The 21,060-nt window shown below is 46.6% G+C and overlaps 1 protein-coding gene across 1 annotated transcript in view; it reads right to left on the bottom strand.

Annotated features, from left to right (window-relative positions):
* LOC119396301 (protein still life, isoform SIF type 1) overlaps nucleotides 1-21,060 on the bottom strand; it is a 263,129-nt gene that overhangs the window by 96,132 nt on the left and 145,937 nt on the right. The window contains exons 10-11 of the mRNA XM_049417036.1: nucleotides 17,589-17,696; nucleotides 9,477-9,673 (exon numbers count right to left, since the gene is read on the bottom strand). Of these exons, the coding sequence (XP_049272993.1) occupies nucleotides 9,477-9,673; nucleotides 17,589-17,696 (305 nt within the window). The remainder of the gene's footprint in view (nucleotides 1-9,476; nucleotides 9,674-17,588; nucleotides 17,697-21,060) is intronic.

Below are 21,060 nucleotides of genomic sequence, written 5' to 3'. Positions count from 1 at the left end.
CAAATCGACTCGGTGTATTCCGCTAGTTGCAACTCAAAGCATTTGTCTAATTGATACGCGAATACTTAAATCGCGCCGTGGATTTCGCCACCACTCTCAAATGAGCCTGAACGATGCCCGATTAGTGGATTTAGTGCAGGCATAAAGGAAGGCTATAAGCGCAAGCAACCAACAGCAGCTGAGCAAAGCTCTATACGCTGCGAATTAATCACCAGAAAAAAAAAGGGGGGGGGGGCTGAAAACCATGCGACAATGTTTAAGATGTGGCGCAAGCGTTTAAAGGACAAAGCTGTATTCTAAGATGTGTGATCAAGAAATAGCTTTTCACAACGTAGTACCCTTCTCTAAGATAGTTTAAATTATTCCTAACGTCATGTACTTGAGCAAAGATCACTATAGTAGATTATCTTGCTTACAGCCTTCACGAAGGAAATGTCGGATTGACAGCGTAATGAAAATGGTGTTGTAAACCATTATTCTCCATCACCTGGCGATGTGAAGCTTTGTTTATCCTTGGCACCAGCGTCATCGTCATCATGTGAACTGCAGGGCAGAGGTCTACCAATGATGTACAATTCACCTTGTCTCGCGCGAGCTAATTCCATCTTATGCCTGCAATATTCGTTCTTTTATCACCCCAACTAAATATCCGCCACCTTCGGCTGCGTTCCTCATCCCTTGGCATCCTTTCTGTCACTGTCACTCACCATCGGTTATCTGTCCTATGCATTACGTGAGCTTCAGAGGTCTAATTTTTTAGAGGCGAAGAACCTTAAGGCCGAGGCTTGTTCGTCCGTTTGGCGTCCGTGCGCAAGGCACAGCACCATGTAAAATCAAGACATCAGGTTTACAATAGACTAATATCAATCATAATTGTGACAGAGCAATATAAAACACCTACAAGCACAAACCCTTTATACTAATCGGCGACTTCAACGTACACATTATGGACCTTAGGACTTAGCTTTGTCGTCGACTCTTTATGTCACTTTGTGCCACTTTGTGTCATCTTATATCACTTTATGTCACTTCATTATCCTCGAAGTTATTGCCCCACGTGAGAGCGCTGGTAGTGAGAAACCGTTCTACACTTCTCGCCTTCACCGACAGTGCTAAGTTGCCGGTCATAATTTGGGAATGTCTGCAAATAAGCGCGCTATGCAGTCCATCCTTGTGCTTCATTAACTTTTATATGAGAATCATCTTATGGCGGAGTTCAATCCGGTGGGGGTGATGGTGTGCGCCGTGACCACCCTTACTGCGCATGCGCATACACTCTCCACACACCTCCTCTCCACTCTCTCTGCTCCTCCTCGTTTAGATAAAAGGCTCGCGTTAGGTCGTACACACGCTCAGTCACTGCGCCGGCTGCGCCGGTGTACGAGTTCCAACGTCAACGTCGGCGCCAGTTGCAGTAACACCTTAACGCCTGCCGAGATCGCGGAGCAGCGGAAGGCTCTACGCGCCGAAGCGCAACGTAAACGTCGGCAAGCGGACCGCGAGTTCCGAGCTAGGGAAGCCCAGCGCAAACGGCAACGTCGGTGGGAAACTGCTACGAATGAAACGTGGGCTCGACATGCCGAAACGTTGCTTCGCATCGCCTCATGGTCCCCTTTAGCGGGAGATAGTGTAATTCTTTGTTTTCGTGAACAGGTTCCCCTGTTAGTAAGTGACCTAAACAGACATGCTTTTGTAAACATTCCAGGGTCCGGTTGTCAATCGGGAACTCTCGTTTCATCGCCGGGCCGTTGAACATTGCTGATTGCTGAGGTTTTGCGTGCCAAAGCAACGATGTATGATTATGAGGGACGCTGCAGTGGGGAACTAAGCGATTAATTTTGACCACCCGGGGTTCTTTAACGTGCGCCTGTATCTAAGGCATGCGGGTGTTCTTTGCATATCGCCCCTATCAAAATGCGGTTTCCATACCCGGGAATCAAACCCACGCCCTCGAGCTTAGCAACGCAAGACCACCTAGCGTTATCAGTGTCTTCTGGTACGGCTTCCTTTAAATCATTGCACAGCCAGGCTGTTGTGTAGCGGCGCTTCTGGAACCAATATTTCTGATGTGAATACACTTCTCTTCAGGTTTAACGAAAAAGACCTCTCACTATGATGTACCGTATTCCAAAACAAGGCTTGGTATCGCTGTAAAAACTGCCTATGTTCCAGTAATTCGAGATGAACAAGATACAGCGAAAGGAAAACGACGGGATCGGCTGGCGCTTACAACTGAGCCATTCAATTCTCGGCCAGTCCACCGCAGTGGATGCGAGCCACCGTTATAGGTGAACAAGAACAAGAACTGAGACAGCCTGTCCCGTCGCTTTCACATCACTGTGTCTTGTGTTTGCCCTTGGGTCTTATCCGTTTCGTGTGTGTGTGTGTGTGTGTGTGTGTGTGTGTGTGTGTGTGTGCGTGCGTGCGTGCGTGTGCGTGCGTGTGTGTGTGTGTGTGGTGTGTGTGTGTGTGTGTGTGTGTGTGTGTGTGCGTGCGTGCGTGCGTGTGTGTGTGTGTGTGTGTTTGTTTGTGTGTGTGTGTGTCTGTGTTTGTGTTTCTGGTGTTTCAAGCTGGTGTGAACGATCTAGGTATCTGTGTTTTCTTCTTGAGATTATAAACACCCTCGAGTGTTATTATCGTAGATCTTGTATAACCGAGACAGCACAAGAAAAGCCCCACTACGGTCTACACGTAGTCCTTGCGAAAAAGCTTTCGCGTGTTGCCTAGCTAGGGAGCGATGTTCTTCAAAACCCAACGCCTCCCTTCCTACGAACACGCACGCTTTTAGTATTCCCCAACAATACCAAAACAATAGGCCGGCCGCTACTACGTGTCTAAAGAAAGAGCTTCTGCCGTTGTTACATGGTAACAAAGAAAAAGAGGGGGGGGGGGGTACATCGTTTGCGCAGCAGCCAGCGTGAAAGCTTCAGCGCACAAATGTAAACGACCTCAGAAATCAGATGGGAGAAAAAAAACTCGAAAACCTGTAAGGCTTCGCCCATCTGTACAAGAAAAATAAAGGGAAAGAAAAAAAGAATTTCGTTATTCCGATAAATGATGCAGCGAAGTCTCCTTCCCTACTGGACAAGGAGGCGGTTCAACCGAAAATAAAGAAATACATGTTGCGAGTGCTTCCTCCACAGCCCGTCAGAAGTTCTGAACTGTGATTCTTTATCTTTATTTTTCTCCGAGCGAAGAAAAGAAAACAACACCCGCGCGGCACCTCCCCTGCTTCCGTGCCACCCAGAACTCTTCTGGATGGTTGCGTCCGAACAAACGAACGTCGTTCAACGAAAAAACTTAGCATAATCATGTCACCGCTTATACACTCCCGTTCAATTTACACACACGCCTACTAGTATGTTTCGGAGTCGCCGTTTCTCTCGCTGCAAATGGAGTGAGGAGAGAAGCTAAAGATAGAAAGAAAGAAAAGCAAATATCGGAAACACAGCCCTCGGAGCGGAGAAGAGCGGCTTTGGGCATAAGAACGGAGCAAGAAATTTAGCAGGCGCTCGGGAAAACAAAACAAAGAAAGCGAAATGCCCCCCTTGTTTATGAAGAGGCACCCAACCGCAATTCCTTCCGAACGTCGCTTTGCTTAGGCCAACTTCGCGCACTTCTTTAGTCTGTGAACATCAGCAGAGCAGACGCCGAGGACTCCAGAAAGAGAACAAGGAGAAGTAGGGAGAGGAGGAGAACGGGGGAAGAGAGAGAGGAGGAAGGTGAATCGGGGTAATAAGCACTTGGAGTGTAGGCGAAGGAACGAAGGGGTGAGTTGAGAGAACGGTATAATAAAAGAGCCTTTCCACCAGCCTTACGCTTAGTAGCGTAAAACAAACCACGCGTCTCTTGTGTGTGACGAAAACATAAAAAAGGTGAAGAAAAAGATCGGGCAAAAAAAGAATAAATAAATAAACGTACACGCTTCTCCCCTTTTTTTCTTGTCGAACTGTTCTTTTTTTTTTTCTTTTGTTTTTCACCATCGAACTCGCATGAGAGGTCGTTTCCCAACGATGAAACGGGAGCCCGCATTGAAAGAGAAAAAAATTATGACGGGAGAAGCACTGAACTCCGCCGCGGGCGTGAAATTCTAATGACGTCAGGAGAAAATTCTCCGCGTTGGAGATCGAAAAAAAATGAAAAAATAAAGGATGCGCTGATAGACCGGCATATCGTAAGTCGGGAAATAAATAATATCAACTAAAACGGGAGAAACAAAACAGGACCTCGGGGGAGACGAGTGTGAATTTGGCCCACAGGCAACGAGGCGCGAAGGCGTAAAGAAGAATTTTTGAGAGGGACAAAAAAAATCAGCAAAATGTTCTGCGATTCTTCGAACCGAGTGAGAAATGAATCGAGTAAAACAGCGGGGACCAGAAAAAGAAGAAATAAAATAAAACGTACGTATCGCTGGTATTATCGAGCGTGGAGCGGCAAACCTGCGGTGGGGCGAAGTCGACCGAGAAACAGAACCATCAGAGTTAGAGACGCACTCGGTGGAAAGGCGCCAGTTCGCGTTCGTTCTCGCGTTCGCGTAGGCACGAGAGAGTCTAATACGATCACTGGTGAAAAAAATATATGTGTCGGATAAAGAGAAGAAAAAATAACGCCTCCGGGCTTTCCATTCGAGCCACTTGCGCCCGCGTCTAGCTTTGCCTCGACTACGTACTGCGTCGGGCGGCTTCTCTCTCTCGTTGCGTACTCCGTCGATTCGTCGATTGAATTTCTCCTCGCGAAGGCGATCTGTACTGAGCTCTTCGCAGAGGCTCGTGAACCCTCTTGTCTGAAGCCTGTTAAGCGTCATATCTGCCTCCGAGATTGCTGAATCACGTGAAGCAACGAAGACTTTCATTGGCTCGTGAAGCGTTTTGTCTAAAGCCTGTTAAGCGTCCCGTTAAGTGTCATATGTACCTCCGAGATTGTTGGCTCACGCGAAGTTACTTAGTGTTTTCAGTGGCTTGTGAAACATCCGGTCTGAAGCATGTTAGGAGTCTCACATGAGCCTCCGAGATTCTTGACTCACGCGAAGTTATTTATAGTTTTCAGTGGCTCGTGAAGCGTCTTGTCTGAAGCTTTTTAAGCGTCATACGTGCCTCCTAGATTGTTGACTCACGCGAAGTTAATGTTTTGAGCAGCTCGTGAAGCGTTTTGTCCGAGGCCTGTGTAAGCGTCATACGTGCCTCCGAGATCATTGACTGGCTTGAACTTACTCTCTCTCTCTATCTTTATATGTCCCCCATCCCTTCCCCCAGTGTAGGGTAGCATACCGGCCCTTCTAGACTGGTCAACATCCCTGCCTTTCCTTTCTCTCCTTCTCCTCCTCCCTTATTGTTTTCAGTGACCCGTGAATCGTCTTGTCTGAAACCAGTTTAAGCGTTATTTTCTGCCTCCAAGATGTTGACTCAAGCGAAATTGCTGAATGCTTTCTGTGACCTGTATTTTCTTTCCCACGTTAACCAACGAACAGTCGCGCATATAGTTAAGTAATACATAAAAAAAGAGCACTCTTGTACACAGGTACAAACAAACAAAATACATCACCTTAGTGAAAGGGCAACGCAGTTCTATATTTAAAGCGTATCACACTCACAAATACCATAATTACAAACGCAAAGCAAATGATTTCTACGCTAAAGAAAAAAAAAATCACGTATGTCTTCAGCTTCAGATTCTTAGTTATTGTGCAGGCTTTAAAATCATTCGCGAAGATATTTCTATGGTTTTATTCATGCTCCGTTTGTCCTTACTGATTCGTTACATCTCTTTTAAAGACGATAGTCTTTCTTGGGGAACTTAAACGCAGAAATTTTGGTCTGTCTGTCTTTCTGTTCGTCGGCACGTCCCTCGATTCAGCCACTCGGCCAAAGTTGAACCACTTGCCCAAGGGCCAGCCGTCTTGAACTGGTACGGCTGTTCATACTTGTAAACATTGTCGATCAAAAAGTAAATATCATGCATATCTGAGGTGCAACATCACTAGGTAAGTATTAGGTGGCGTGTTCCTTTAATAGAAAATGCATACATACGTAATTTTAAGGACCCTAGTTTCTTAAGCTGCGCTGAAAATGCATAAGAATGGAAGCTTGAGCGAGTTGGTATGCGTTCATCTTTGTTGAAACAGCGCTCACTAGACGACGACGAAGTAAAAGAAGGCACAGGACAGGCAGCGCCTGTCCTGTGCCTTCTTTTACTTCGTCGTCGTCTAGTGAGCGCTGTTTCAACAAAGCTGAAAATGCGACTGCGCTGAAATTTGCCTTCCTCCGTGCCCTTCGCACGAGCTCATTGTTGTGTTTCGGTTTCGGTTCTGTTGCACTGTACGAATGCCATGGGTTGGTGTTGAAAAACTTTAGTTTTCAGAAGGCCAAGAAGGTGAAAAAAAATATTTAAAAAATCAAAAAGCAGCGTTGTGGGCGGCCTTCAGGCTGCCGGTTGTGGGCGCCGCTCTGGCGTTCCTGTTTTATCCAGGCGACGTGTAAATAAAGAGTGTGTGGAGAGTACTCGTTGAGTGCGGACGTTTCTCTGCTTCAGCGCTTCGCGCCAAACCGCGTTTTCGGGCTGGCTGGCGTCCCCGCCGGTCGCGTTGGTCACCGCCGGTCTTCGCCTGCTGCTGCGCCAGGACTACCAGCACGCAACACAGCACTCATGTTTCCCGACGTATTGCCAGATGGCGTCCATATCTCACACAGCGCCTCTTCTATCGTCTTTACACGACATTTGCAGCGAAGCACGCAGATACGCGGCCAATTTTTTTCTGTCAAATCAATTCGGAAACAACACTGTACCAGTCCAAACTATTTTGATGTTACACGATAGTGTTCCTCAGATTATCAGCCACAAAAAAGAGGTGTTCTCAGCGGATTTTTAGATGTACTTCAATATAAAGTGAGGCCGCTAGCTGTGACGCGAGAACTTAGGCCACGACAAAAACGTGGCCATTTGCTACAAGGCCGGGGGTTACTGGACCATTTAAAAGAAGTTGCAAGCGTGCTTCGCCCAGTTCTCGCTTTATTGCGCGAGTCTCGGATGTTGCTTATTAAACGAAGACGTACGAGGTCTACAGCGCGAATAAACTTTCTTCTCCGAAACGGTGGGCGAGGTTGATAAAGTTTGCTTCACTGCGATGCAGTGCGAGCCGTAGGTGAAGCGGTCTCCTTGTTGGCCGTGCACTTTAGGGACTCCAAAACACGCGCGCAATGCGCATGACTCCGCGGTTGAGTGAGAAGGCCCCCTGGAGCCTCATAAATAACAGCTTGCCTTAAAGCTTGCTTTCTTCTCGGTACGAGCTAGTCTTATTTAGCGAGTCGGGTCTCAGTACGGCGCTGCTGTGTCAAGCCTTGTTCCGTATCTTGAGCCATTTCGCCAGAAACGCTTCTCTCTCCTAGATGGCATAGCGCGCTAGTTGCAAGTTTTCATCAACAAATTTTACAAAAACGGAATTATAGATAAGCAGTTGCGCGCGTGTAAGTAGCGGTGGTGAGCAAGTTGCTTTTCGAATGAACTGGCCGTGCAACTACAACGATAATTAATTATTTAATTAGTATATTTTACTTCCTAAGTTCTCGCTTATTACCTGCAGATTGAAAAAAAAAAAAACAAAACACATGCCGACTTTCAGTACCAGCATTTTAGCCTATCGCTCAATCTTAATTTCACGTCAGAGAAGTGACGGACATCTTCATGTACTTAAATTCGGCCGATTCAATTGAATGCAGAAAGGAGTTCGCAGTGATACAAACAACGATACAACTATTTAGCTTATGGAAGATGCTAAAACGGTTTGCATACGTCTTGCTCAAATAAAGGTTAGCCTGGCGCGAAGGTAGCCGTAAACTAGATTTCGAAGACGTTGTAGGCTTCGTGTCCAGCTGTTTGCGTGACGTGCGACGTAGCAAATGACACCGAAGGACGTCTGCGGAACGGAGTTACGAACGCGCAGGCCTACAAAGGGCTTGTCCTGCCTCCTTATCATCATGATGTCCGTTATCGTCACGTTCATGTTTTCCATCATCTTCTTATTTGTCTCAATAATAATAATAATAATAATAATAATAATAATAATAATAATAATAATAATAATAATAATAATAATAATAATAATAATAATAATAATAATAATAATAATAATAATAATAATAATAATTTCCTTCTTTGCGCGAGTTCACTGCACAGCGAAGGCGTTTTGTGGAGTTTAGACTCCCGGAAACTTAAGGCTCATTCACACGTGCGACTTGCACCGGTCGCGCGACCATTTCCGACTGGTGACCGCACAGCAACTCAAGGCGACCGATGTTCACACCTGCGTGCGACTTATACCCGCCGCCACAAAGAATTCGCGTCTGCTCGCATATGGCTCGCATTGCCATTGCCCCGTAAAATAAGCTGACGTTCTGTTCCTGCGCATGTGATTGGTTCAGAAGTTTGCGACTGCAGTCACGCGACTGAAGAATCAAGCTGCGAGCGACTGAGCCAAAGCAGCCGCTTTGCGACCATTTGCGACCAGTCGCCGTGCGACTAACGTGGTGGCGCGACCGGTGCTAGTCGCATGTGTGAACGACCATTTATCGATCATTTTGACGTTTTCGGCGATGTCTTTGATGGCTAAGTAATGTAAAAACCACATGGAGCTGATATGTGCAGATACGTCGTGAAAGTATCCGAACAACGGTGAATTTTCTCCAATATCCACAACACGCGCACCTCTCACCGCAACTTGCGTCAGCAGCAGAGTGGAATCAGGGTTCAGTCCTGGTTGCTGCCGAGCACCTATACGCGCCAACATGAAAAATTGAAAAAAAGGCAAGAGCATTTTTTTTTTACATTATTAGGTTGAATTATGACGTTGCGATGTTACAGCGTGAACGACAGCTTGAAAGGTGAATTTTGTGGGACTGATGCCTTGGTAAAGTAGTAGTACACAGGGATTTGTCTATTCTTTGGCTTCTTTAGCCTCCTGTCATTTTTCTGTCGTCATTAATAGCGCTTGATGTTCTGAAAACTCCCAAGTAATTAAGTTCTCTATCTCTCTCTCTCTCCTTTTTTTTTAGATGCACGAAGACAACTAGTTTAAGCGCACGCGCATATTCACGACAGCGTCGTCGCATCCATAAAACGATGTACTTTATAAAATGGCGAAATCGCAATGCCGCTTCAAGCTAAAAGGAAGAAAGTTAGACAAATCCAATTGCTATATTCCTCAGTCAGCACCTGCTGTTTCGTCCGTAAAGTAATAAGAACTAAGCGAAGCGTAGCTAAAGCTACATTACACGGCTGGAGCACCGCTTACGTTGGAAAAATAATTCTACGAAGTACGACCTTTTTTTTTTATTGAATGCAGGCCCGGGAAAGTATGATCATTCTCATGGTGGCTGAAGCAGTGCTCCTACAGCCCCGATACAATCAACAGCGCGAGATGTGGTTTCCTTTAGCGGTCTCTCGCACGGGGAAACTGTCCTGCGTGATTTTAAATAGGAGCGTACCTCGGACGAGGTGAGGTAGACGCGCGAGTCGGTGCTCTCCAGCGACGCCTGCGGAAAGAGGGCGTGGTTGCTCTCGACGCTCAGAGAGGACGCTGTGCCGGCCTGCGACAGCAGCGTGCTCCTCCTGGACGACAGCGACCCGCCGGCACTCAGTGTCGGGCCCGCGCTGCTGGGTCTCCCCGAGGACGCGGCCAGCCCTGCGACACCACAACGACACTTGCTGGTTAAAATCAAATTGTTTACCCTAACCGGTATATGGTCTAAATCACTATACTGACACAAGCCCTTCAATATTGTGGATATGAACAAACGAGCTGACAACTGTCCACTCTTCTTCAGCAGTTATAGTTGCTGTTGTAAAATTAGTAGTAGTAGTAGTAGTAGTAGTAGTAGTAGTAGTAGTAGTAGTAGTAGTAGAAGACATAGTAGTAGTAGTAGTAGTAGTAGTAGTAGTAGTAGTAGTAGTAGTAGTAGTAGTAGTAGTAGTAGTAGCAGACATAGTAGTAGTAGTAGTAGTAGAAGTAGCAGTAGTAGTAGTAGTAGTAACGCTCCAAGTAACCGCAAATGTTCACTAACTAGTCCAAACGTTCCCCCATCGGTGCTTTTATTACTACTACTACTACTTCTATACTCCCATCAAAACTAAAACAACAACAACAACTACTACTACTACTACTACTACTACTACTACTACTACTACTACTACTATACTACTACTACTACTACTACTACTACTACTACTACTACTACCACTACTACTACTACTATGACAACGACGACGACGACGACGATGGAGAAGAAGAAAGATAGAACCCTTCTAACTGAGAAGGAGGTTGAAGTATGAACCGAAGAAAAATGAGAGAGAAGGCACAGAAAGAGAGAGGCAAGAGCACTGGACAACCACGAAGCTCATCATCACGCTTCAGATCCGTCACTGAGGCAAGTAGACTTCACGAAAGATGTTATAATAACCGTATCTCTTCCTAAACCTTCATAGCGCCAAATCGTGGTCCAATAACTTTTGTCTCTGAAAAAATGCCCACGATATAGCCACTTCAAAGGAGTCTGAATAACACCGCATGTGGTGTGATAGTATGGCTACAGAAACACAACACGCGTACCATTGAAGATGGCTTTTAAGAAAGTCTATATACGTATAACACTTACTCGAATTTGAGAAACAATTAGGCGCGGGACTCCTGCAACCGTGAAGGGACGATCGCCCGCAATCAGTTATAAACGAGCGCATTTATAGCGCTTTCGTATACTCATGGCAGCAGAAAATTTACACAGCAACATTAAACGACATGGACCTAATTAACCTACAACCTCGCCAGGCACGGATAAAAACAGAGGAACAAAAACACACACAGAGATATACACGCACAGGCAGGTACACGCATAAAATGACAGCACACAAACGCATAAAAGCGCGCGCGCACACACACACACACACACACACACACACACACACACACACACACACACACACACACACACACACACACACACACACACACACACACACACACACACACACACACACACACACACACACACACACACACACACACACACACACACACACACACACACACACACACACACACACACACACACACTATAACAGTAACACAAACCGTAGACACACTTGCGCGCATACTCTTGAGCAAGAAGCACACTACGAGAGGAGGAGAGAAAAGAGATTGAAAGACAAGGAAATTAGCAAGCATATGTACGCACTGGCTACAGTTCGCTGTGCAAGGGTTAAAAGGAATGATAGGTGCAAAGAGAAACGAGAAGAAAAAAAGACTCACACGAACCAAAGCGACGCAATTTTCTCAATCTGCTGCGCAGTCCGCTCGTTCTCATATATTGCAGAAATGCGTTAAAGCGTTAAACGCTCATCACACAGCGAGAGAAAGAAAGGCGAAGGTACGGGAAGATATGGGGGACGCGGGGCGCTACGTTCTCGCATTGCCCAACTCGTTGGAGTTAGCGGGTCGGAAAGCTGGAGATAGGGGCCGGGGTCGCGCAATGCGCGGCCCGCCCGCGAATTTGACCGCAAAGTCCCCAGCGACGGCACCCCGCCATTCCCTGCGGACCTACAGGCGCATCTCCACAAAATCCAAGCAGTATTTAAAAGCGCTTAGCTGGGCTAGTTGGAACACTGACTTTTGATGAATTTCCAGTGCATACGACAAAAAAAAAATGAACGCAGACACAGAGAGGCTTATTTTGTTTCTATGTGTCTGCAAGTTTGTTGTTTGTTTGTTTGTTTCCTTTTCTAGTTTGCGCTGCGATTACATCGAAATCTGTACAAAGCGAAATCTGTACAGGGAGATGGTGCGGTCACTCCGAAGGCGAGTTAGCATTGACCAAGTTGATGTTAACAGTCTTAATACACGTAAGCTCACAACCTACATTACATCACTGCAGACTTTAAAGCGTCAGAAGTGGAAGGTACATAGAGGCAAAATAGGAAAAAAAAAGCCTTTTAGCTTGTGTGAAACGTCAAATGTAATTGCATAGTGCCAGCATAGTTGGCTACCGTATTCGCACGCATAATACCAGATCTGTTGGCTATTCTTGTTTTGGAGGTGATTGAAGGTAATCTAAATATAGCGGACGAGAACGCCCGCATAATTTAGACACGCATTCTGCAATATCGTAAGCAACGTTGCGACTGTTATTACGTATGACCATCTGAAGACAAACACCAGTACGTTGTCGGTTGATGAATACTGAGCGCAATTTCGCAGGGATGATGCTACACATAAGGTTTCACACAAGTGTTCATCTGCTGTGTAAGCTCTTGAGAATGAGCACCACAAAACTTGTTGCTTCTTGATTCTATACTCCTATGCTTTTTAAATCGTAAAAGAAATGAGAAACATCGATGGGCGACGTTCATATTACTGGCGTCTAAAATGAGCGAATCTATGTGTCGTTTTCATAGAATCCTGATTTATTCATTCTCTGATCACGTTCCCTCAAAGTTTTGCCAAAATAATCGAAGGTGACCGGCGCAGTCGTAATAATAATATCTGGGGTTTAACGTCCCAAAACCACGATATGATTATGAGGGACGCCGTAGTGGAGGGCTCCATAAATTTTGACCACCTGGGGTTCCTCGCACCTAAATATAAGTACACGGGCCTCAAGCATTTTCGCCTCCATTGCAAATGCAGCCGCCACGGCCGGGATTCTGGCACAGTCGTAGTCAAGTGGACCTTCGTGCGTACGTTACAACCCCACCCTGTAGTTCTATATCATGAACACGCTATTGTGACTCAATCTCAGAGCGCGAACCCTATTTGGTCGACCCGCCGTGGTGGCCTAATGGTTATGGCGCTTGACTGCTGACCCGAAGGTCGCGGGATCGAATCCCGACCGCGGTGGCCGCACATCGATGGAGGCGAAATGCTAGAAGCCCGTGTGCTTAGATTTAGGTGCACGTTAAAGAACCGCATGTGGTCGAAATTTTCCGGAGCCCTCCACTACGGCGTCTCTCGTAACCGTATCGCGGTTTTTGAGACGTAAAACCCCAACAATTATTATTATTACTATTTGGTCGGCTGACATTACCTGCACCACACTAGTGCGGACCAAGTTCTCAAAGTACTCCCAAAGGCGCGATTCCTTGACGCTAAGACCAGTCACGTTAAGGGATGACCAAGGAGGTTAAGGGAAGGAATGCAGGGTGCAAAGAAAAAAAAAAGTGGCAATACGACGAGCTGGATAGGAAGAGGGGGCTGTCAGATGTGAGAGAGAGAGAGAGAGAGAGCAAGGGGTCACGCGACGATGTGAAAGGAATGAAGGAAGGGCAGGGGAAACGGAGGTGCCCTTTTCCTTTTCCTCCTAGTAGCGAGGTAGAGCTCAGAGGGATCGTTAATTTACGGCAGTGGTTCTCGGCGCCGCAAAATCCCCGGACGAAGCCCGCGCGCGAACCGCTGATTAACAGCCCTGTGGGCTCGAGCACGACTGGAACGAGGCTTAGTCCCAAATTGCTTCTGGTACGCTGCAGTCTGTCGCCCAGTGGCGCTACAGTCGCCCGGTGTTGGGGCCGCACGAGGAACCGTGCAGGAAACGAGGCAGGGCGCCATTTCAGGTTAGCGCCGCCACTTCAGCTGTAGCTCGCGGATGACTTGACGAAGGTTTGTCGAAAAAATTAATTCAGCGGCAGTTTAGCGGTAAAGGCCAACTAAGTGGGTTAGATGTATTTTTAAGTACCACTACATGCACTATATTACCTAAATTTAATCACCTTGATACCAAACGCTAGCCAGCGCTTGCCGGTACTATAGGCAACAGCGCTGCTATTATATGAGTAAACACTCAAATGCTTCACTCAAAGGCTTCAGACACTCTCTCACGTTTTTTTTTTTTGTTTCTTTTAGTTCTCGGGGTATACTCACCCCTACAACTTTACGGACACGAAATAAAATTGCTTCTCTCTCTTTTTTGCTGTTCCTCCTGATGCCAAGGCGTTAATAAGCTAGGCAAAGGTGCAAACGCAAGCGTGCAACTCGCCGATTATGATAACTCTCGATAGTATATAGCTACGCGTTTAGCGAATAACGAATGATCTTTGTACGCGAACCTTATGAAGGTGTACGTTCAAAGGACGGCCGTCTTTACAGGCGTATAACGAATCTAATGTCCTTTCGATAGCTTTTGTTAGTACGCAACCCAAATACATCTTACGACAGTAAATGAGCTTAAGTGCAAAATCACGCGTCAGTCTACCATCCACATAAAGCCAGTGATGTCGCTGTCTTCATGGGCAAACAGTCCACAGTGTGCCTACAGTCGACGCATAGACTAAGCTTTTATAAATTGTCTGTACAGGCGTACAGCGAAGCCTTCGTTCACACAGACACGTACACTGGGAGGCACAGCTGCATAAGTCGATAGAGGCTTTCTTCTTTGAGATATGCATAAACTGTTCAAACAGACTGCGTTCTTATCTCCCTCATAGATTACGTGTGTCATCACTCTACAGCTTAACAGTTAACAGACCACGAAACATAATCTTTCTGCTCGCTTTTTCAACAGGGGCAGACGTTACTGTTCCATTAAGAAACAATGAGAAGAAAAATCAGTTTATACGACATTCGTGTTCGCACATTTTATAGAATTTTTACAGCGTATAGTACATTCCCTTGAGCTCTTGAGATGCCCGTTATGGACAACTCAACTTCTCTTCGCTATTAAATTTGTTTCATTTCTATACATTGCAGATGTCCAAGCGAGATGCTGCACTACGCAACCGGGATTTAGAAGCACAATTATGGCCGGTCCAACCAGCCCGCGACCTGGCAGAGAGGCTAGACCTATCGTCCCGACGTGGGAGCGACCCGCTACGCGCTAGTTCACGCCCCGAAATACCTAAATAAGGTTCTGCCATTTCATTCCATAGCTTGCAGATCTTGTGCGCTTGGGGCATACGTGATCGTACGTACGTACGTACATACATACATACATACATACATACATACATACATACATACATACATACATACATACATACATACATACATACATACATACATACATACATACATACATACATACATACATACATACATACATACATACATACATACATACATACATACATACATACATATATACATACATACATACGTACATACATACATACATACATACATACATACATACATACATACATACATACATACATACATACATACATACATACAACACCAACAAAACGAGAAGCTTCAGATACATAACTGCGCCTTGAAATATCTAGCTCATAAAGCACCCTACGTCACAGTTCGTGTATAGTTAATAAACTGCCACCGTTGATAATCAACTCTTGCAGTTAATAAACTGCAACACTGTCTTGACTTTTTTTTTATTGTGTCCGCGTTTGCATGCCCCGTCTTTTAGAATGAATACTTACCAACTAGTTCCAGCTCTCGGTCATTCTAATAAACTGCAAATGCGAATTTATAGGCAAAACAAAATATTCTACACGATTAGTAGGTACAGTGTCCATATACTGTTCGAATTCACCATTACAGGGAACTCCTGCAGCTTCCGAAGCACTGCACGGATTTACTGAGACGAGCATATCGTGCGTGTTCCGTTCCGGCTCCCCGCTCACTAACCCAAGCGGAAGACACCGTCGGGAGAAGCGAACACGCCAGGGAAGAGCTGTTTATCGCGTGTTTGTCGCCTTGACAGCGCTCGGCGCTTCCCAAAGCTGTTGCCTCCTGCCAGCTCCCCCTTCTCCCCTTCTCTCAACGCAGGTATTCGCCGCAGAGCCACACGAATTCGCGCTAACCCCCGTTTTTCTTTCTTTAATCTACGCGTTCACTGCACTGGAAAGTCGTTGCGTGGGGAGCGGGAGAGCTCCCGCTTGCAAGATACGAACGCGTCGTGACTAAGTGGCGGGTACGTAATCTGCATGCAGTACATCACCACCACTCTTTTGAAGACAGTCGGTGTCTTCGGTGGCCTTTTCCACCCACACTTTGTAAAAAGGGGGTATAATAACGTCTAGGATGCCTCGATGCGCGCGCCCCCGCTTAGGGTGCTGCCACCTTTTGTACCAGTCGACAGCACCTGTAATAACGTCGACGGTGACCTGTGAGCTAATTCAACAACCGTACTTATTCGCATACTGCCAGTGTTGTCTGCTTCTTAGAGTGTGTTGAATAAGTGATGACCAGTCATGGTTGGCGTTGCGTATGCTAATGCTCTCAACACGATGTCTCAGCATAGCCTTCAATTAACATCATTTTATTTTTGCGGTCACGCATTGTGCGCAGGTATGGCCGGCTTCTCCTTCTATAATTCTGGCATTCGTGAGATTGCGGCTCTCTTAGATGCATACCTATTACACTTTTCACGGAATACTTGTTCACCGGAGACGTGGAATTAGAACTGCCGGTAAACAACCACGCTTCGGCCATGCATAAAATAATATTAGGAATGTTTCTTCTGATATGCGAGTGTTCTCTTTTTGCAACAAAATGCAGTACAACGTCGCAACTGAATGGTAATAATTTACGATCTACCCCGGCAGCTCAGTAAAGAAGTACATGGTTGCAAGGGACAATAACACCTCGTTGTCGCCTCTACGCAAATCATGCGCCCCCAGATGGCGGCACCAACCCGGGTGCTCGCGTCTACGTCATAGGTAACGCGGCATTCTGCAAAGTGCAAGAAGAGTGCGGAAGCTGAGGGCTTGAGGGGCTATTAAAATGTTTAAACTTCACCGTGCAAATTAAAGAGCTTTGTTTCGTGCGCAAATTTTTCAGCGTTCGCAAATAACCAGGCTGTTTTCTGTTTTCTTCTCTCTCATGTCAATTAGCTGAGTACTTGTTTAGAAATCAGCAACATTGTAGCAAACAGAGAGGACACAAGAAAATGTCAAGAGGAACTCCGGTTTTTATATTTGGCAAGAGTAATTAGTCTATCAATGCTTCTGGCTTCCATCACGCCTCCACTCAGCGTTGACCCTAACGGCACAGAGGCAACAGCGGAGGAGGACAGAGGGCAGGTGCGATTTCACTCGTTTACTTTTCCGTTCCACTGTCCGCGTGTAGAGCAGCAAACCAAACAAATTCTAGTTAACCACGCTGCCTTTCCTTCATTCTCTCTTTCTCTCCCTATTTCACAACCCCATTTGCTCCTTATCGTGTAGAGCAGCAGGTAGGACAAGTCAACTTCTAAGCCCTGTCTACATAGCATCCCTCTCTTTTACTTCCCCTTTCCCTTCCAACCGGGCGGAGCCTAGTCAACTTCCCTGCCTTTCTTCATTTTTCTTCTCTCTCGCTCTCTGTCTATCTTTATTTCTTTACTGTACAGCGCCATTCTCCACCAAACATTTTGGGTAGCAAACCACAGGAAGCCTCATTAACCTCTCAGACACCTTCCCTCCGTCTCTCCCCCTCTCCCGCACGCGAGAAGCAAAACACATCAGACAAAAAAACTCCGGACACAAAAAATAACGCTTGTTCCACAGTATATACATTACGCCATACGGCGAAACATGCACTGGGTACCTCAAAGAAAAGGTATGTGTAGGCTACGGAGCGCATATACGTTATGCTATAGAGAGAGCCATGCACTCACGCTGTTCTAGCAGTCCCCGGAACCCGTGCAAGCTGGGCTGCGTCTTGAGCGCCTGCTCTTCTTTCCGAATCGCCTCCAGCTCCACGTGAACTTCACGCATCAGGGCCACTGTGGATTCAAGGCAGGTATCGTCCGCAGCAGAACGGGTAGCAGGCAGGAAGACGGGCAGTTGCGGTGGCATAGACGCAGTGCACATGGTCGACGTAGAGGGCGGTTCCGGGAAGGCGGCCACGATGAACGACGTAGAGGAAGAACGGGAAGAAAGAAAGGGGAAAGGGAGAGAGAGAAAATGAAAGAGAGAAAAGGAAAGAGAGAGAGAGAGGAAATCAGACGAGCGCGACAGTCGGGGACGCCGTTTCGGTGTCACATGCAACGAGCCACGACACGAGCGAACACATGTCGAACAGGAGGAAGAAAGAGAGCAAGAAAGATGAAGGGGATGATCGGGCAAGGCATAGCAGAAGCAGCAGCAATATTTCTCCGGGCACACGGTGCACAAAAACAAAAAAGATGAGCGCGCGGCGCGTCGCGTGTATGAAAGCTCGCACACATACACACGCACTCACTACGCGCAGACACCGGAGGCTGAAGGCACGCCCGAAGGAGGAGATATAGGCAATAAAGCTGCCCGAAACGACCGAGCTTTACGAGGCAGTAGTAGTAGTAGTAGTACAGGACGCGCCCGGCTGCCTTCGCATGTATACTGCTTTCCCTCGCAGTGCAGCCGTGTATACTTTTTTTTTCTTTATCTCCCGCCACAGTCGGCGTTCATCGCACCGTCGAGTGGGTTAGAGGAGGCGCGATAACCGCTTGTCTAGGGCTACACAAGCCTCTCGGCTGTCGACGACTCGTTGTAATCATAAAACGGCCGCGAAGATGGCGCTCACTCCCTGGCCCTCCTTTTGAGTGCCCGTTAATCAACGCTACAAGTGATCGCGCGGAAAAGCCCAAGTCGAAGCAAGAAGAAAATCGCCTCAGGCGGCTTTGTTGGGATTCCTATTTTCACCGTACGTAAAAGGTGTCGTTCGCAGAACACCCTCTTTCTCGTTGCTTGCAGAATATTGACTGCGTAGACGACTATAAAGGCTCGTTGGCTTGAGGACAATCGCCGTTGTAGACTTAAAAGTGCGGGAAAATGATTAAGGGCTTAAACGAGTGATTAACGCCCCCGTTAAGTCGTTCGAGAGCTTTGCATAGTGGTTAATTTCCTGAGCGTTTCACGATACGGTCATGTTAAGTTGGATTAGGTAAGGTAAGAAAAACACGCTTTTCTTTCTTATAAAGCTCGTACTCTTGAGATCTTGATGTTATGAGATTGCGGGCTTGGCGTCGCCCCACCTGTGTGCACACCGCCCGCGAAATAATATTCGTGTTGACGTCGCCTGAGCTCAAACAGAGCCGTCTAACAAACTGCAACGAAAACTATTTTGTACCAAAAAACGCTCGCAGAGAAAGGCCATTCTACGTAAGTGTCCTTGCACGTAGGCAAGCTTTTCTAAAATTACAAGTACGTGACGTGGTAGTGAGTGAAAGGTAACACTAAAATCGTGTGTGGTTGAAGTTATAAGTGAGCAAAATCTTTAAGTGTATGAGTGGCTATATCCGCTAAATTTTCTCGCGCGAACGCGTTGGTGTTAACAGTATAGCTACGAAGTTATTTTTGACTCACTTGTTTTTTTCTCTATGGAACATGTGCACTGAAGTGAAACGCTTTTCTTCGAGCCGAGCGTTCGTTAGAAGGCATCGGCAAGAGAGTCGCCGTTCTCCCTCTTGTCCTTCGGTATACGCATGACGCTAGAAAGTGCCCGTCACACTAACAAAATCGGTTCTTTATCGAGCTTTGGTCCAAGCCTAACGCAGTAGCCACGAGTAAACAATATCTGCGCAGGTCGTGACAGTCCAGCCTGAAGTGTATACTTTATACAGACTTCCATGAGCGATGGAATCCGCGCTGCACCATCAAACTCTTACAAGATGGTTCCACTCAGAGACAGCAGCCGCTCGCGAGTTGAATAGTCTCTCATCCTCGCTAATGGCACAGAAGGAGACTAGCTTCGTAAATACTAGGAGCTTGAGGCCAGCCATCGTGAAAGGGACAGGTCAGACGAGTAGCCAAAGGCCTCTTGAGGAGGACGTCTATGGCGCTATGGTTGTCGACATGCGCGCATGCGCGAGCAAGAAGTGTAAGGAAAACAAATATCTGAAATATGACGCAGTGTATCGAAAGGACACCAACTAGAGATATTACACTCAGAAAAAATTTGTAGGCGACCCTAATTCCTGACTTAAGTGTTTCGTAGCGGCACTCGCACGTTGGCGTTTGTGTGCACTGGTCTATTCCTTGGGTTAACATTACGTTTCGCGCGCTGCCGAAGTGGATCTCAGAGGCCATGTAGAAAGAAGCGCGTGGTTGAGATCGGCTCCGCCAGGTGGCGCAACGACCCCAGCTGCTCACCATCTTTCAACGAACTCAATTAGTTTTCGCTAGTTATCCTGCCTGTTAATTGATCCTTATCTTAGTCAAGTTATGATCCGATATCACAGGTATCCAATACCTTGAACCAGAAACATCGATTTCTATTTTTTAGAAGAAATTTTATGAATATTCAGAAAACCGGAAGTGCTCAACCGGAAGGGCTTGAAAAAGAAACAAGAGTGTCTCTCGGTGCTCGTGCCACTAAAGAATTGTTGGTAGAGCAAAAGCAGTTTACGTACCCAAAAACACTAGGAGTGTAACACTAATAGTGCATAAAGATGTGAACCACGAAAAAAAAGTACATTGTAGTGTACGTGAGAACGTGCGAGCAAAGCATGTTGAACTGCGTTATAACATCTGGCGAACTTTCAGCACATGCTGCTCCTGTCATTCCCGCGAGATTAGAACACACAACCATTATAGTACAGAAGCCCTCCGACGTGTATTTAAGAGCGGTTCATCATCACCATCGCCATCAGCCTGGCTACGTCCACTGCAGGGCAAAGGCCACGCGCGCATTTCTCCAATCAACCCCGTCCTGTGCTCGCTTGCTGTGGCCACGTCATGCCCGCAAACTTCTTAATCTAATCTGCCTACTTAACTTACTGCCTTTCCTATCGTGTGCTTGCTTTTTCTTGAAACCCATTCTGTTACTCTTAATTACCAGCGGTTATTTTGCCCTCCCTATAGATGCCTTCCTTGCCTCAAGGCAATATAACAGAGGTTCCTCCACGCCTTTTCATTGTGCCTGCATATTCTGCTTTGCTAGAAGCGAACAGAAATGTCAACGTTTAGGTATACGAAATTCAAACGCCGCCTACGTATTGAGGTTCTATTGACACCCCATCGAGTTGCTGTATATTCTCATGCGGAATTTCAGCTGTTCTCCTCCGCAGCATTAGGTGGTTTCAGTTGCAACGCAACTGTGCTGCCATGAGCACGGTAGTTTTCATATGTAGTGAAATCCCCATAAAATGCTCTTCATTGCCTTCCGTT

This window comes from Rhipicephalus sanguineus, chromosome 6 (assembly GCF_013339695.2).
Source record: "Rhipicephalus sanguineus isolate Rsan-2018 chromosome 6, BIME_Rsan_1.4, whole genome shotgun sequence".
NCBI classification, from domain to species: domain Eukaryota; kingdom Metazoa; phylum Arthropoda; class Arachnida; order Ixodida; family Ixodidae; genus Rhipicephalus; species Rhipicephalus sanguineus.
Note: the sequence above shows the minus strand (reverse complement) of the source record. Positions and strands in the feature narration are given on the sequence as shown.